Below are 19,285 nucleotides of genomic sequence, written 5' to 3' on the forward strand. Positions count from 1 at the left end.
GTTATAATAGACCACAAGTTGTGTTTCTCATCAGAGGCGGATGGAGCACTATTACTTGGGGTTCAATGGAACCCCAAACTTTTGATGCGGGGTATAAATTTATGTGTAAAAAAATTATTAAAATTACAATAAATAGTAGATATGAACCCATAACTTTAGAAATATAATGGTTCAATGCTAAAAAGTTTAAAAGATTGAACCCCTAGAGATTAAATCCTAGATCCACCTCTGTTTCTCATGACTTTTGCCCCTAAAGAACTTATGCTCCGTTAGACATAAGTTCAATTGCTAAAGGAAAAAAAAATTAAAGACCAGCACATTTGAAGGGAAAAACATGCAATTTCTTCAAGTAAAATCTCTATTTTGCATCAATTGGTATGGTGATAGAATTAAGAGACTGGCCGAGCACATCACTTTTATTAAAGCAATGATGCTTTCTTGCATTAAAATATGAAGATTTGATGGAAACCTAGATGATGAAGGATTTTTAGAGCATAACGACTTAATCCCACGCTTTTTAAATTTCTACAAATTATGAAACTGGCAGCGCATAGATTTGTTAGGAAGACAATGAAGAAAAGCACTTTAGGGTCGGCTATTGGTGTAAAATTGGGCTAAAGCTTACCAATAATAGTAAATTGGTTCAATTCCAACTCCTTACCCGGATTGTACCTCTCTACCAATTTCTCTAAATTCTAAAGAAGAAATTGCACGAACATCCCTTAAAATGGAATGGTCTTTTATTTTTGCCGTTCAAATGGGCTGGTCTTTAGTTTTTGTCCTTTAGCAATCGAAATTATGCCTAGTAGTTCTTTAGTCGTGCAACACATAACTTGTGGTATATTATAATGCGAAAATATGAACTTATGCTGCAAAAAAATTAGTATTTATTACGAGATACAAAAATTAAAGACCACCACAAACTAGTGACATAAGTGCCAACGACCCAATTTTAAGCGTTAAATTTTAGCCCAATAAGATATGTACTAGCATATTTCGTGGTCCAAAAAGTTTGAACTTTTTGTGCGGAATATCCCTCAAAGGCACGGGTCTTTAGTTTTTGTCCCTCAAATTTGAAATATTTAATTTTTAGCCTTCGCCTAAAACTCATGGATTCCTGGTTCAAAACCCAGCTCAGTTAAATATTAAAAAATAAAAAATCTCAAGACAGAAGTTTGTAGCAAAGTTAGGCATCTTCGGTCAAAGTTAGGCCTATTCAGGTAGAAATTTGCCTGCTGCCTGAATAGGCCTAACTTTGCCAGAATAGTCCTAACTTTGCCCAAAAGTTAGGCCTTAAGGCTTGGGTAAAAGTTTGCCTTAAGGCAAACCTCTGCTTGAATAGGCCTAATTTTACCCGAATAAGCCTAATTTTGCGACAAATTTCTGCGTTGTGATTTTTTTTTTTTACTGAAGCGAGATTCGAACCCAGAACCTGAAAATATTAGACGAAGGACAAAAATTAAAGACCAACAATTTGAGGGAAAAAATAAAAGACCAGTGCCTTTGAAGGCCAATAGTGAAAATGGCCCAAAAGTTTTGACCAATAAGGTTGGGTCGTCCAAACACCTGAATGGATTAAGTGGCCACTCCAACACTTGATTCTTACTTTTGCCAATTGTGTGTGTCTCAATTCTCAACTGCCGAGCAATAAAAATATTTTGAGCAAGCTAAACGTGAATACACACATACTACGTAACTAAAATTTATAAACATAAAAAATAAAATAAAAAGTCACACACTCAAATGACGTAATGGTAACTTTATAAATAAAACAAAAAAACCAAGTGGGATGCATGATTCTTTCAACTTTAAGAATATGGTATGAGAAATGAAATGTAGTATTAAATAAGCTGATGCATCATCTTGTGAAAATAAATTTTGCATATTTCTACTTTCATCAAAACTAAAAGTATTTATTTAAAGTTTCGTTGTCATAAGAAATATAACTTATTTTCTCAAATAATCATAAGGTCGTATAAAATAGATTAATAGAGTAAATGGAAAGCTAAAGCGTGATTCATATGAAGAAAATACAAAACATAGTCCAGAGGGAAAGGCCAAACGTAATACCTTGTCGATTCTTGATGGTCTGAATTCGTCAATGTTTGTTTGGAAGACTCAAACTCTGCCAAAGAAATTTACAAAGATTTTGACGTCCTTAGGCTGAACAACAATAACGTCTCAATCGCAAATAAGTAATCATATTTCTCTATTTAAATTCTTCTCATATCATAATCATACCAAATAAAAGAAATACGATAAGTTTCATACATATAACTAATACTAGTAAAAATAATATTAGAAGTTCTTTATATTTTTACTAGTATAAATCAATAGGTAAAGCTAAAATATTTCTGGAAAGCACCGGACCTAAATAACAAATCAACATAATTGAAATTTTTCCACTTAGTCGTATATACTAATTACTCCTAAATATTGATAATGAGTAAATTTTCAATCTGACCCCAAAACTGTCCATCCCCATCCATGACATTTGTTTTTAATCTAACATCATGCTGAATGTGCCCTTGAATGTTGACTATGAGACATTTTAGGATAGTCTATTTATAGTCTTATATATTAAGAAAAATACAAGATAATAAGAAAAGGAAACAGGAGCTCTCTTGAAAAGGAAAGGGAAACAAAAAACCTAAAAAAAACTAATAGAAAGAAGAGATTAATGATATGTAAATTTTGTATCCGACCTCCATTGTTTGGTGTCATCATCTTGTTTTTTCTTCTTCAGTTTTCCCCCTTTGACAGAGATGTATTCGTCTTTTTCTCTTACCTTCTTGCTTATTCCCTATTACTTATATAATAATAGCATTGTTTAAGTGTTCATTTGGTGTCACCTGCCACCATACCTCTTATGTTTATTGGAATGTTTACAAATAAACATGATAAATTTAACCACTGAGGATATGATAATGATTATTGGTTCTAAGCCATTTCTAACGATTAGTCAACAACTCGAAGTGTTTTTTTTGTGTATTCTTGATAAACGAGTGTTTATATATAGATGTAGGAGGATCTGTTTGGAAAGTAAGAAACCCTTTTGACATCCCTTCATCTGCAAATAATTCTCGACGAGCCAAGGGGCGGATCTTTGAATAGGAAAAAAAAAGTGAATCTGCAGGGTCCTAAATGAATTGGTTTATTAAAAAAAGATCTTGTTCTTTGGATAATCTATCTTGGTACTGCATGATTTCATTCTGCAAGAACTCCTGATTCTTTTATTTTAATTAAAAATTTAATTTGAGCCCTGAAAATAACAAATATTTCCCTACGACTCGCAAATAGACTTATTTAGCCCGAATTCAAATTAATTAGCCAAGTAATTACTGATTGATTACATGAAAAAAAAAAATTAACCAGAGAGTAGGGACCAAATGTATTTAACTCAATTCATTATTGAGGTATGGAGTTGGTTGACCTTTTCAATCAAGTCCATGCTCAATGATCAGCCCTTTAATCCATGACACAATCAAAGAGAACAGCAAAAACTATATGCACCAAGTGTATTATTTTCATTAAATAAAAGAATTTTGATTCTCCTGTACCATTATAGCCACAAAATTCTATTAAAAAAAATTTAATAAAAATATGTCATTGCCTATACACAATCTCTTCCGTTAATTCTTAACGGCCATGTGACGGAGATGACGATGTTGAAATTGACGTCGACGACGAAGGTGAGTCATACGACGTCGTTCCATGCTCTGAAAGTCCAGTCCCATAAAATAAATCCGACAAGTAATTTTGCAAATCGTCAGGGGCAAATCTGACAACTGACTTCGCTCCACCACTTCTCAATAGTTCCCTATATTTTAGGTAAAAGGTCTGATAGCCCGAAACAATTTTTCTAGCCAATGATATTTTAACTTCGTCTCGGAGTTTCGGGTCGGGTATAACCCATGAACTCTGCATGTGGTATGCTTCCTCAAAACCCAAATTGAATTTTATAAACCAATCTCTTGCTTCGGGCAATGACATCTCCACCGTTGAATTCTCGGGGAATGACGTCAGCACTTTGGTCCATCCCATCCTCTCGTAGTTTGAAATGTACAGTTTGACTTTCGTTTCGTTCTTTGATAACCAATCAGATCCAAGTAAAAGCTTTAGGTTTGACTTTTTCACCTTCGAAACGACATAGTTTAAGTTGTTCGCTAAGAACAAATAGGATAATGAAACATCCTTATAGTGTTGAGCTTTGCCGTCAAGTTTACAAAGGAGGACAAGAATGATCCAAGCAATTCGGACAGAAGACAGCGAGTCATCGGCGTAAGATTCCGGTAACGGAGTTTGTATCGAAAGCGGAAAATCAGCGATGATCTCGGAAAAAGCGAAGCTATAATCCCCGAGGAAAACTAGGTAGTTCATGACGTAGCGAGTCAGGGGGTGGACCCCACCCCCTGACTTTGCTTTCGATGAATCTTTCTGAATCGCCAATTCAAACTCCGCTAGCATAAATCGGGCAGCTTCACCGAGTTTCACCAGTGACGTTACCGCCTGAGATTTGATTACTGCAAGGGAATCGAAACTGAAAATGAACTGGATGTCATCCCATAGATCAGAAATTGAGTTGTAAAGATCGAGGATAGTGAACATTTTCTCCAGAGTTAACTTCTTGTACTGAGCTACCATTTCCGGGAATGAAAAAAGATTTAGAGCACTTTCTTTAACGATTTCGGAGAAGCATGATTCTCTGATTGCATCAGAAGCAGAGAAAACATGATCACACAGAATTTTTTCGCCGTGAAATAAAGTACTCACTGCTATTTTCACAGCACTTAACCAATTCTTTATTTTCTTCTCCAACACATCCCAATCCATTTTCTGAATCTGCGAAGTGGTTAATTTTTCAACTCCTAAATAATACAAGGTCTCGTCGATGACTGATTTTCGATTAAGATTGTAAATCTTCACGCACTCTTTTCCATAACCAGCACCAATCATACAATCAGCTATGGCTTTTAAATTCTGCATGACAAGTTCAGAGACTTTTTCAACCTCAGAAACACGAGTACTAACTGAAACCTCGGTGTCCGGGGTGTTAGTTATCTCATTAACTTCATCATCATTATCATCATCGGAGACACTGGATCGTGTTGATTGTCTGGAGGATCGAGTAGACAGAGTTTCGGAGTCTAGGAAATAACGATTTCCCGACAAGATAGTGTACATTTCTTTTTGAAGTCTCTTCATTGCAATTTGCATGAGAGTTTGAGCCTGAACAAGAAGTCCAGAGCTGGATTTTTCTTTAATAACAAAATGCATACAATGTTGCAAGTTGTTTACAGCATCAAGAAGTTGTTGTGCCTCTTCGCGATAATCTCTGAAAAGATTAGCGACTCTGTTGTATGAAGTAGATGCATCGAGATCCCATCTACGAATAATTGATCCAGCGTCGTTAATTGTGTCCTCCATTAAAGATTCAGAAAAGGTAGTAATATGACGTGAAGGGGAATTATTAGAAGTAATAGAAGAACGTAAAGGTGAACTAGGTCTTGGTGGAGAGAAATACCCAGTTGATCTCATTGCTTCTTTCACAATAAAATGTTTCAAGTTTTTTGAAGAGAGAAAATCAGGTTGTTTTTGTTATTTGAAGAAAATGTAGCTTAATGGGAGTTGAACAAGAGGGATATTTATATTTATAGAAGGGTGGCAGAGAAGGTTGGCTAAGGCTAATAATTGAGCATGTAAATGGTTGAAAAAGGTAAGTAACGCGGTGCTTGTTGACACTACGTCTTTTTTTGTGTTTGGATTTATTCAACTGTTGAGATAACCGAATTGGCTTTTTTTTTTTAACGAAGATCAGAAAGTTCCTTCACTTGTCATTGATGTCTAAGAAGGAAAAGGGTCAACTTTGTAGTCTTATATTTTTTAATAAAATTGAGCAATTTTATGGTTCGCTAAAGTTTTATCTAATAGTTCATTTTTACTTGTCTTGTATATTAAAAATAGTTATCTATTTTTACTTGTCCAGTTTGAAAAATCAAGAGATGATTTACCATTTCACACATATTTTACCCTTATTATTATTTATTGGGTTGAATAGTTCAAGGAATTTTTAGTGGCTACATAACTTTTAAGATATGTTTTATTAATTTCAATTATTAGGTTACTTAGCAATAATTAAGGGTGATCGAGTAAAATTGTTATTCTCTTTTTTGACTCCTTAATACACTACAAGAAAGTATAGAAATGACAACAAAAAAAAATTAATATTTATCAACAACTTAGTTTTATTGTTAGTAAATGAATTTTTTTGTTGCCAAAGAATTTAATTTTGTTGTCATAGTATTGATTATTATTGCAAAAAGTACTTTTGGCAACACCAAAAAAAAAGTTGTTGCATATTGTTGCAATAACAGCCGTTGCGAAAAGTCTATGCAACAACAAAAAATTTGTTGCCAAAAGTACTTTTTGCAACAATAATCAATCTATGACAACAAAAGTAAATATTTTTTCTTGTAGTGATAGATGTGTCAAGTTAATATATGACAAGTAAAAATGGATGGAGGGGGTATTGCCTTCTCCATTGGAGAACATTCTCGTTTGTGTGTAGGACTCTTAATGGAGCTTCAACTTGGTAGTGTTAAACCGATAGAATTTGACGGATAAATTTCGACCTTGTTGAGAGAGTGATTTAAGTTTTTAACACGCGGAGACTACTTATTTCACGTTAGAGGTGAGTTAATGGCAAGGACAAATATAAAAAAAATTGTTAAAACTAAGGGTCTAAAAAGATCGAACATTCAACGTATGGCAAAAGTTGAGAAATTTCATATAGTACATGAACAAATTTGAACCTTTTCCCTATTTAAAAAGTCTAGATTTTATACATCTTATATGGGTAAAATTCACTTATAAATTTGCTTACTTACTCGAACAGATTAGTCGTTCTATTTCATGTCATTAAATGCCTAGTGAAGATATTTAGTCGATTTCCTTTCAATTGAACTGATTTTAGTTACATTTGATTTGATATTGCCTGGGTAATTAATTAAATTCGAATAGTCTCTACTAATTTGACAACTGATTGTTATCTTGTATTCTGCATGATTTGATTTTCCATTGAACCTTTTCTTCTCTTTTCCTTTTACGCGATTCTCCTCCACCCTTAAAGAATAATTAAATTTAAACAAAATAGAAGAGCAGTTATTATAATTTTAGTTTAGTAGTCCCGTAGAAATTTAAAATAGACTCTTGTGATCCAGTCCTTTTGCCAAACCTTGAGCATAGCGGGAGCTTAGTACACCGCGCTACCCTTTAGTACCGTAGAAATTGATCTGAAAATATCTATGATTGATAAACTAAATAAATAGCCAAATTGTGTTGGTAATCGAAGAAAAAAGATTTAATGTGGAATTTCTGTATGAAAATTGCATAAAAAGTTGCAACTTTGTTCACAAATGTGACAAATCCATTGAATTCATTTGAAAATTTTAAACTGCTAAGCTGTAGATAGTTTGCTACTCAATGTTGACCAAGCGATTGATTTCATAAAAATTAACCGGCCTGGACGGTCTTTTCAATTTAGCGACTCGTTTTACCTAACACAAGACATGACATAAAACCATTCGTAATTTTAAATCGGCCTTTTAAATACTACTCCCTCACCTACTCTTAACGGGCAAAGCGAGCCCCTTTATTCTGAATTCTTTAATTCAGAATCAATCAAATCTCCCCAAGTAGGATTCGAACCTACGACCAATCGGTTAACAGCCGACCGCTCTGTACCAATTTAATTATCTTAGTTTGACTTGACACGAAGTTTAAAGAATAAAAAAAGACTTTTGAATCTTGTGTACCTAAAATAAATATGTGTGTAATGTAGTTAAATTTCCTTTGAATCTTATGATTTTAAACTTGTCATATAGGATGTTTGAATTGTCAACTTATTAAATATAGAAAGAACCATTCTTTTTTGGCACTGACCAAAAAAAGAGTAAGACACTTAAATTGGGACGGGGGAGTACTATATATTCTATCCATGTCAATTTGTGGAGCATAATTTAATTGATCACGAACTTTAAAAAAGAAAAAAAATTACAACTTATAGTATTAAATATTTTATAAAATTTTCTATAACTAAAAAAAATTTCATTAAGTGGAAGAGTTTAAGTTAAATTATATTTCAAAAAGATAAAAAATTAATATAAGTGAAATTAAAATACTCCAGCATAAGTGATAAAAAATGTGGATTGACCGTGATGGTCAAATAATACGTACCATTGGGTAAGGGTCAAAGTATATGAATAAGAAACTTCCCAAGAGAATATTTCCCCTGAAAATCATTTGGCTCTTATTGCTAAAGAATCCATATTTTGCCCACATTATTGGTTCTTTAGCATTATAATAATATCTCCTGTTGTCATGACTTTGAAGATTAATTGGACTTTCCACGCTAGAGAATGAGTCAGTCCTTTTCTTCATTCATCATACTTATATATCTTAATGTATAACGTTACCGTTAGACTATTTCAAAATGAGTTTTTGCTCTTATAATTTATATAGATATTTAATAGGTGGGACTTTTTCCACTGAAAAACTCCAAAAGCATGAAACCAACTATTCCTAATTGATGAATCTCGTCGAGCCACCCTCTAATTGTTCTTAGCACTAAATCTATTACACTTGTAAAATTATGGGTTCAGTTACAATATTTATTGCAATTTTAGCATGTTATCACATATAAATCCATGCTCCATGGTCAGAATATTGGATCCGACAGAACTCAGTGCCAAAGAGTTGCATCCGTCAGTGAGACTAAGTTATTTTCCTTTACAAGTGTATTACTAAATACATGTGGGATTAGTTTATTCAGAAGATGAATTTTTCTGTTTGTTTTCCCGGCCCTACCAATTTGATAGATTCCTTTATTCATGAATAGAAAAGAGTAACATGTACGAGAATGAAACATTAATATTGGCGTTATTTATCCAGGAAGTCTAATTAACTAGCATTTGCGTACGTATATTAATTGCTTGCTGTGCAGATGACAGCTCGCATCAATAGGAATATATTACTTGCATTAATGTTATTGCAAGTTGCTAGTAATATTTGAATATATTATGGTAAATGGACAGGCGCGCGACCTGCAACTTTAATTAGTTTCATGCAATTTGCAATGTTAGACGAGTAATAATTAATATGGTGTTGAATGCTCAATCTTTATCAAGTTGTATAAAGTCAAAAGAAAATGTAGGTAGAATTGGAAATCAATCGAAATACGCAGCTGGACGATTTAAAGTTGAGGCGTATGATGACAAGGCAAATAAAAGATTAATAAGTAGCCGAAATGTTATACTCCTTTCTAATCAAAAAGTTCACTTAGCCATTTGCACACCCTTTAAAAAATTACTAACTCTTAAATAAAATAGATAATTTGACTAAATTGTCCCTAATTAAATAGGTATTGAGATTTGATTATATAACACTTAATAGGGGCTAATCTGGAAAGATAGAGTTAATTCTTTTTTTGATTTGATAAGTGGACATTCTTTTTGACCTAAGAAAAAAGGCTAAGTGAACACTCTTTTTGACCCGGAGGAGTAACTATGATGTAGTTTTCATACCAGCAGAAGCTACTTTATAATTAATAGAGCGATTACATCAGTTATATATTGGTTGAAGATTATATTGGAATTTGCGTTAAGAACAATTTAGACAATCAAATCGCGTGTAAGATAATTATAAATATTTTTTTATGATAAAAATAACTTAATGAAGGTAGAATAATGTAATATAAATACTTTAAATCTTTACTCCTTCCGTCTCAAAATATTTGTCGTTCTTAGTAAAAATACTTGTCTCAAAATAATTGTCGTTTTGTTTAACCTAAGTAAAATTAAATAACTTTTTCCCATTTTACTCTTATATTAATTAGCAACATTTAAGAGGTTTCATCATGGATGGAGTAAATATTTATTGAGGAGTGATAACATGATGAAATATGTTAAGAGGTAAAAATAGGCAAAATACTACCCTTATATCACTACAACAAATGTGATATATAGCTAAGAAATTACTAGCTACGACATGAAATTCGTCACCAATTATTCATTTTCCGTGACGAAAATTATATTTCGTCTTTAAATACATGAGGCACATACTTTTAATTACGAAACACAAAAGTCGTAGCAAAGTTTTGTCCACTAAAATTTACCACCAAAAAATGAGTTGGCGCCATTTATTGAGTACTATTAGCCACGAATTTAAAATTATCAGTGACACACTATTTTGTCATTAATGATGCACCCAATTTGTGACGAACCATTTTTTGTCCTAAATTAGTTAAATTTTAGACAAGAAAAACTTTTGTCACAAAAAATACATTCATACAATAATGACGAATTAGTATTTGTAGTTAATCATTGTACATTTTAGCCAAAAATTTTGTATTTAATTGTGACCTTTATTTTTGTCACTAATAGTTGAAACAATTAGTTACGATCGTATTATTGTCTCTATTTAACCTAAAATTTAGTGACGATGAAATTTTGTCACAGAAAATACATATTTCAAACGGCTACGACATAAATTCATAAATTTCATAGTTGAGTAGTGAAATTATTGGCTACAAAAAACATTTGTAATTATAAATTGAAAGATCATCAATGATAGACATATCTTTAATCTGATAAAATAAAATTTAGAGTTTTATCCATCAATAAACATGCAACACACAAGTAGATTGTTGCATTGAATAGAGTCTAGACTGCCAAACGTTGGACAATTAGGCCAAATTTTGAACCTTGCATTTGTAATCAAATTCTATTTAACTCGTAGCCAAAATTATTTCAAGCATAGCAATTAATTGCCAGACTAGTCATTTTGTTTTAAAGTAAAATCAATTTCTTGCATAATTAAACCAAATTCAAATATAATATTAAAAATTGACCAAATTAGAGTGAAATTGAGATTGAATTATGTATTAAATTAATTAATTAAAATTTTAGGACTAAACAAAGATAAAACAAATACCGTACATAGATTACATATATAGTAACAAGCCGTAAATAGTTATAAATTAGTAATTTTCCGATTGAATATGTATGTAATCAGACAATTCTTTTTTTTTTAACTGATTTGTAATTTCTAAATAAAAAATACATTTTGTACTTTAGGAAATAATATGTAATTTATTTGATATATATTATGTATGTATATTAGGGTATTTTGTCAAATGAAATGACAAAATAGCACAAAAATAATATGAAAATTATTTTGGACTTTTATAATAGGAGTAATAATAAGTAGATATTTCTAATCAGTTTAAATTCATGAAACTTAATAAATTAAATTAAAACGTGGAGATCCAAAATTGAATGTCAACACATATATGCATAATTAATTTTACATTCAATAAAATGTTTCAATTTTGTTACTGGATATAGATATTTTATATGGTCTAATTCTTACTTCATAACTCAAAAAATCATATTAAATATATATACAGTCAGACCTTTCTATAACAACACCTCTCTATAACAGTTAAATTTTTCGGAATAGATGTTTTATGTTACATTTTACTTCTCTATGACAACATTTTACATATAATACCAACAACTAACTTTATAACAATACGCTCTTTGTAAACCCTCTTATAACAACTATATTCTTTTTTGGTAATATAATAATTAACCATATTTTTTTAAAAAAAATAGAATATCTATGATTACTATAACAAGTGTAGAGATTTTAAATTAAACATATTTAATTTAATATATTATATTTGTGACAAAATATTACATATGAATATATATATTTGTAATCTAAAAATATCATTGTCTTCTATTTTTATTTATAAATATTTCAAGAAGGAAAACAAAGTGAATAAGGAGTATGAATCCTATTATTTAGAGCAAGCAAAGAAACAAATCTCTAATTACTTATAATCTTTTTTAAACAAGCTATAATTATAAATTTCTTCCATCAATCTTGAAAGAATTTAATTTTCAAGTAGATTTAAAATGTGGGCCATAGAACTTAAAACTTTATACATTCAATCATGAATTTATTGAAATTGTATTAACTTTTTCCAATGTTTAGTTAGTGAAGTAGCCATATCTTTGAGGTTAAATATTTAAATAATTTTATAATTTTTTATTACATTAAAAGATAAAAATTAGATTTTATGCATCTTTTTGCTGTAACGATCAACTATTATTTAAATGTCAAATGTTGTTATAACTGTATAACAATTAAAAATAAATTTGAACAATATTATTATAGAGAGACTTGATTGTGCGAATGTGTGTGCTTGTGTGTCTATATATATATAGTCAGTACAATTTTTGTAATGACTAGCACACTGAACATCTCTAATGACCAGTTATATTAAAATCGCGATAGTAAATCTATCAATAATCCATTACAATACATAATATATTTATTATATGGGCAATTTTTTTTCTTTTGGTCGTAGTTCTATCACAAAATTTTGCATTATTATTATTTTTCAAATTATATGGCCATCATTCTGTCACTGTATTGGTAAGACTTACTGCGAGAAACTGTTTATCTCAATCATTTCCAATTTCATTTATTTGAACGTTGCAATTGTAGCCAAATTCTATTTAACTCATAGGCAAAATTATTTCAATCATAGCCATTAAGTTGCCAGAATAGTCAAATTAAAATATAATTTTAAATTGACCAAATTGGAGTAAAATTGAAATTGAGTTATGTATCAAATTAATTAATTAAACTTTTTGGACTAAACAAAGATAAAACTATAAATACCGTAAATAGACTAAATAAATAGTAATTGGTCGTAAATAGTTATAACTTAATAATTCTAAATGTGTATGTAACTAGACAAGTTTTTATTTTGAAAGGATTTGTAATTTTTAAACATCAAATACATTTTGTACTTTAGGAAATAATATGTAACTAATACACATACACAAAATTAATACTTCAAAACATCAAATACATTTTGTACTTTAGGAAATAATATGTAACTAATATACATAAACAAAATTAATATAAATTATATAAAGTATATACATAATATATATTAAGGTATTTTGCCAAATGAAATGGTAAATAGCACCAAAATAATATGAAAAATATTTTTGACTTTTATAATAGTAATCAATAGATATTTCTACTATGTTTAGAGGTCACACAGCTTAATAAATTAACGTAAAATGTGGAGAGTTATAATATGATGTCTACACATATATGCATAATTAATTTTATGTTCAATAAAATAGTTTGAAAAATGTTTTACGTCATAGATTTTTATATATTCAAATTTCTACTTCATAACTCAAAAATCATTCTAATATATATAGTATAATTTTTGCAATGATTAGCACACTACATTATAATTTTTGTAATGATTAGCACACTACACATCTCTAATGATCAATTGTATTAAAGTCGTGATAGTAAATCTATCGCTAATCCATTATAATAGATAATATATTTATTATAAGAAAGGTTTTTACGAGACTCTACCACATAAATTTGCATTATTATTATTATTATTGTTGTTTTTCAAATAATTTGTCATGATTTTGTCGCTGTATTGGTAAGAATTACTGTGAGAAATAATTTATCTCAATAATTTTTTATTTCATTTATCTGAATCTTGCAATTGTAACCAAATTCGTTTTAACTCGTAGCCAAAATTATTTTAATCATAGCCATTAGTTTCCAGAATAGTCAATTTGTTTTAAATTAATATCAATTTCTTGCACAATTAAACCAAATTCAAATATAATTTTAAAAATGGACTAAATTGGAGTAAAAATGAGATTTAATTATGTATCAAATAAATTAAAAAAAAATCTTGGACTAAAAAAGATAAAATTAAATACCGTAAATAGACTAAATGAATAGTAATAAGCCGTAAATAGTTATAAGTTAGTAATTTTAACTATGTATGTAATTAGACAATTCTTTATTTTGAAATGATTTGTAATTTTCTAAACATCAAATACATTTTGTACTTTAAGAAATAATATGTATTTAATTTACATAAATAAAGTTAATACTCAAATTATATAAAGTATACATGTAATATATATTAAGGTATTTTGGCAAATGAAATGACAAAATAGCACCAAAATAATATGAAAAGTATTTTTAAATTTTATAATAATAAGACATAGATATGTATGCTCTTTTTAAAATTCACAAAGCTTAGTGCCTGTTTGGTCATGAGAATTATTCACTTTTTTCCAGATTTTTTTTCATTTTATTTGAAAATCACTGTTTGACCATAAAAATTTCAAATACAACTTGAAGTTGTATTTGGAAAACGCCTAAAACCTTGTTTTCACTTTTTTCACTTTTGGTACATTCAAACAACCAAATATTCATTACAAAACTATAACCAAACACAACTCCATCTTCAACTTCAACTTCAGAAATTTCAAATAAAGTAAAAAATATTTGATTTCTATGGCCATACGCCCACTTAATAAGTTAACTTAAAATTTGGAGAGCCAAAATTGAAAAATGCATAATAAATTTTATGTTCAACAAAATATTTGGAAAATGTTTTACGTCGAATATGTTTTATATGTTCTAATTTCTACTTCATAACTCAAAAAACCATTCCAAAATATATATTCAATACAATTTTTGTAATGATTAGCGCACTGTGTATCTCTAATGATCAGATAAATTAAAATCGTGATAGTAAATCTATCACTAATCCATTACAATACATAATATATTTATTATATGAAAAGTCGTAGCTCTATCACATAATTTTGCATTATTATTATTTCTTAAATAAATTGGCCATGATTCTGTCGTTGTATTGGTAATAGTTACTTCGAGAAACAATTTATCTCAATCATTATTTATTTCATTTATTTGAGACTCTTCAGTATTAATGTTACGCCCCAGATTAAAAGAGACGTGACCAACACCCGATGCCTTAAACTTATCCCATATTCATGGTACCATATTCTACTTATTTTTGACGTTGTATGGGTCACACAAGCCCGGAATTACTTTAATTGCATTGTCGTTAAACTTGTAATTAATCTATTTTAAATATAAAAATTTGTGCTACCTTACCAATAATATGTACAATTATCCTAACATTAAGCCTGGTCATGTGCATATATAATATTGATCATCTACAAAATTGTTTTCAAAGTGACTTTGTGAGGTAAAAAGTGTTAAAACCATTCATAATACAAAAATCAAAGATAGGAATATAATTTTAATATTTAATGGTAAGTCGTTTAAGTTTTTTTTTTTTTTTTTTTGACATGAAATATTGGAGGGAAAGTAAAATAACAAAAGTTGACTTTCAATTATTTTGGCTTCCCTCTAATATTTTGGTGTAAAATTCCCTATGTCACCCATTCCCCATATTCCCTCCCTGTAACCCACGACCAACCCCACTCAGATAAACTTGAAGTATCCAATTCAAATGCCAATACATACACTCCAAAGAAAAAAGAATTCCCTGCATGTATTTCTGTTTTTTTTCTCTCTCAATGTCTTGCTATTTCCCCACCTGATGGTCATCCAACAATCGCTGTAAATTAATCCCTCTCTTGTGTAGTTTTTACTCATCAATATCTCTACCTAATAAAAGTTCCTATTATAATTTTTATTTGAATATTTATTTCAGTTAGCATAAGGAACAGTTATTCTATGGAGTTTTCAACTCCAGCACATAATTTGTCTTAATGGAGGAATTCTTAACATCCTTTTAATAAGGAGGTAGGTTTTTATTGATCCTTATAATCGAATAGTTAACTATTTTATATAGAAGTTACTATTTCTTTCTCATTCTTTTGTTTTCTTCACTAATTAATGTTAGTTTTATGATTAAAGATTGAAGATGTACTTTGCTTAAATCATGATATCAAAAAAGTATATACTAAATTATGATTTTTTTTCTTTTCACACAGGTACATGAAGGTGCAAAAAATGTCTCAAGAGTGAAGTTTTTAGTTTAAAGATGTTGCATTAGCACATGAGGAAGCAACATATTTTTTCTTTTTCAATTTACCATTCTTCATGTATTTCAATTAGATTTTTTATGATTAGTGATTTCACTCTATTTACTCAATTTTGGACCCATATGTTATCGCATAATTATAGATGTAATTAGCAGTTGGTTTTGTATGACTTTTGTGATGTCTTTTATTTAAAGATTTAAATACTCCCCAGTACGCTTTTGATCACAAAGTATCTATTTACGTAAAATAGATTGTATTGCACATTTTCATCCTGCATCAAATTTTAAATTCAGTGAAAAAAGTAATTCATTCCATAATGGCCTTCATATTAATAACATAATTATATTTTTAATTACAAATTAACTTTATTTGATGACAATTGAAATTTTCACAAATTAACGTAACGTATAGTGACAAATTAGTCTTGACAAAAAAAAAAAAAAAAAAAAAAATTCAACGACGAAATTGGTGCCTTTCCTAGAAAGACAAATTTGTCCCTAATTTAATTATTTAGAGACGAAGATTTCCTTTCGTACACAAAGCATATAGCGTTTAGTGACGTAATCACATTCTTTTAACTACAAATTATGCATAGCTTTAAAGACAATCTGTATCATCACTAATTAAAATTATAGTTAGTGACAAATTAGATTTCTCAGTAATAACCACATTTTTAGTGACGTACAATATTTTTAGCTACAAAACTTTTACGCTATTCATGACAAATAGGTTCGTCATAAATACTACTCATTTGGGACGAAATTTTATTTTGTAGTTAATATAACTTTATTTAGCAACGAAACACTAAGTTGTCTCCATATACTTTTAGCGACCCACTTTTACAGACGAAAGATTGACGAACTTTTTTTTGTCACAAAAGATCTTTTGTGACGAAATATGACTTTTAAGTGACAAAATAATTCATCACAAATAATGAAATTTGTTGTAGTGTATAAATGCTTTCTTAAGAGGTGTGTAAATGAAAATTGTAACAAATAGTTGAGACGGAGGGAGTAATAAATTAGACTGCTTCGAGTCATGTCACCACAAAAGAGTTACTCAATAATGTCATCAAGCAACCCGTTTAGGAAAGAAAAATTCAAAGAAAGTCAAAATTCGGTCAAATAGTCAGAATTTTCTTCCTTTGACAAAGCGCTTCGTCGGTTTCCTGTTTGACTTGAAACTGGTAACTGAAGGAAAACAAAAAAAAACTATGTGATGGGACTTAATTTGTTGATATGGGTTTGGTCTTTTTTTTACAGCTTCATCAAATTTAACAACTAAAGTTTGTTAAATATTAGATGAAGATCAATAGTATTCACTTTTTGAAAATTTGAAACACCAAATTAAAATGCCCTACTTAGAGATATATTTAACGAACTATTTTGAGTCTACTCCAAAGTCCAAGCATAATGGACCAATTCTATCAAATATGATTTAGAAATATTTTTACTAATAAGAATAATTTCCAAGAACACCAACAAACCAAGCCTCAATAAAGCCTTCGTGTTACGTTTCGATAGCTAGGAATTTTTTTTGTGTCCAAATTTAGATAGGATACCAAAATCCAAATCTTAAGTACCGCCTAATATTTAAGATGTAGTTTCACGTGTGAAATATTTAGTCAAACCAACAACAATCACACACACAAATAAATAAATAATAATAATAATAATCTATATTTATATATAATATAAAGCTAGGCATAGATAAGGTGATGTGACACCTCTCTATGGCCTAGAATGCTATTTATCTTTTTTCTCAAATTTTTGACATTTTTTTCAATTTTTCCTACTTATATAATTATGATATACTACTAGAAAACCTGAAAATTATTTCTTAATTACATTTTCTGAATTAATTACCAATAACTATTTTCAGTTTAGAAAACCCAAAAGTCATTATCATTAAATTAGTAATTTAGTGATAATTTATTATGCAATAAAACTACATAAATGTAAACATATGGCTCTAAGATCTCCTCCTCTCGCCCAATCTTCCACTTCCCATTTGTTCGTCCAACAAGAAAGATTCGACGTCATCCAGGAGTTAGAAGAACAAGTGGACACTTCTTTTGTTGGGGGATAGGATTTCCGGTGGAGCAAGTAGATAATATTATGGGGCATCCCCTTTTTTTGGGTTGATTGAAAATGTATCATATTACTGTTTAATTTTGGTGGTACAATATTGCAAATTTTAGATTGTTTTATTCTTTTTTTCTTTCCTTTGACAAATTCTTTTTCAACGTAAACATTTTAACAAACTTTATACATGCATGAAGGAAGTACTCAAAGAGAGATTGTGTCACAAAGCAGTAAGCTTCCGGAGGTGCTTAAAATTCCAGCAATGAAGATAAAAATTTGATGTGTACTATATTCTTAGTTTAATTATCCGGTCATTGAAACTATCATTTTTGAAGTTTTAAGAATAAACGTATTGTTATAGGCTGATCAAGAAGATTTTTTTCTTTTTCTTTATAAGGCATGAGTTGAGATACTTTGGCCCTTTAGTTTCTTATATGAGGTGTTTGATGCACGCGATATGTAAGTCTATCTGATGTGAATATGGTTTCGTTTTTAGAAAAAATCTTAATTACGTTAAACGTGTCAGTTTTTTTTTATTTTTTAAATTCTCTTAATTATGCTTAGAAACTATGACTTTTTGACATTAGTCGATTTTTCGTTACTTGTATCTATCTATATATTATATAAAGTTAGGCATTAAAAATGTGATGTGATACCTTATTATACCAAGAAAGTGATTTAACTTTTTTTTTTTCTCTCATTTGTTTTTTGCTTTTTTCTTATCATTTTTCCAATTAAATTATATGTTTAATTGTTTATTCCTTTCAAAAGAAAGGGTGTAACAGATTCAACAATCATAATGATGGAATTACATTGTGATAAATTAAATAATATCCTTAAATTGTATGTCCGTCTGGTAAGGAACTAACTATTCACATCCCCTTTGTCCATATTTATTTATTTATTTTAAAGATTTGAGATGAAAATTCTCTTTGCCCATATTTTGTGCAAGAAAGGTAATGTAACTACACCAATTCATCTTCCATACACGAATATATATAAAATTGTAATTTTTTCTTCACATACCTATGTATTTTAAGCTCTCAAGTTCTTTCATAAAGGTCTCGAGGCCTTATTTCTGGTATATATTACGATACTTTAATTTATGTTCTCATTTTATTGCTTTTTTAAAACGAATGTTGATAAGAAGACTTTAAAATATTTAAAATTTCTATATCATACATGATAAATGTGCAAGTACCGGGCAATAGAAGAAAGACAAATTTGCATAAGTTCATAAGGCATAAAAATGGA

General features: G+C 29.5%; 1 protein-coding gene and 1 long non-coding RNA gene across 2 annotated transcripts; one reads left to right on the forward strand and one right to left on the reverse strand.

Moving 5' to 3' along the window:
• Positions 1 to 3,521: 3,521 nt before the first annotated feature.
• LOC132600858 (exocyst complex component EXO70H1-like) lies at positions 3,522 to 5,634 on the reverse strand. The gene has a single exon (XM_060314281.1). It carries the CDS (start codon positions 5,536 to 5,538, stop codon positions 3,640 to 3,642), a length of 1,899 nt encoding a protein of 632 aa, XP_060170264.1. The 5' UTR covers positions 5,539 to 5,634; the 3' UTR covers positions 3,522 to 3,639.
• A 9,249-nt stretch (positions 5,635 to 14,883) lies between these two features.
• Positions 14,884 to 16,109, forward strand: LOC132599592 (uncharacterized). The gene is made up of 3 exons (XR_009566884.1): positions 14,884 to 15,519; positions 15,614 to 15,705; positions 15,897 to 16,109. It is a non-coding gene; the product is annotated as an uncharacterized LOC132599592 (long non-coding RNA).
• The last annotated feature ends 3,176 nt before the right edge of the window (positions 16,110 to 19,285 follow it).

This window comes from Lycium barbarum, chromosome 6 (genome assembly GCF_019175385.1).
Source record: "Lycium barbarum isolate Lr01 chromosome 6, ASM1917538v2, whole genome shotgun sequence".
Classification (NCBI taxonomy): Eukaryota; Viridiplantae; Streptophyta; class Magnoliopsida; order Solanales; family Solanaceae; genus Lycium; species Lycium barbarum.

Bases quoted from the DNA above. Each gene is read 5' to 3' on its own strand.
- LOC132600858 (XM_060314281.1), bottom strand. From the start codon at position 5,538: ATGAGATCAACTGGGTATTTCTCTCCACCAAGACCTAGTTCACCTTTA.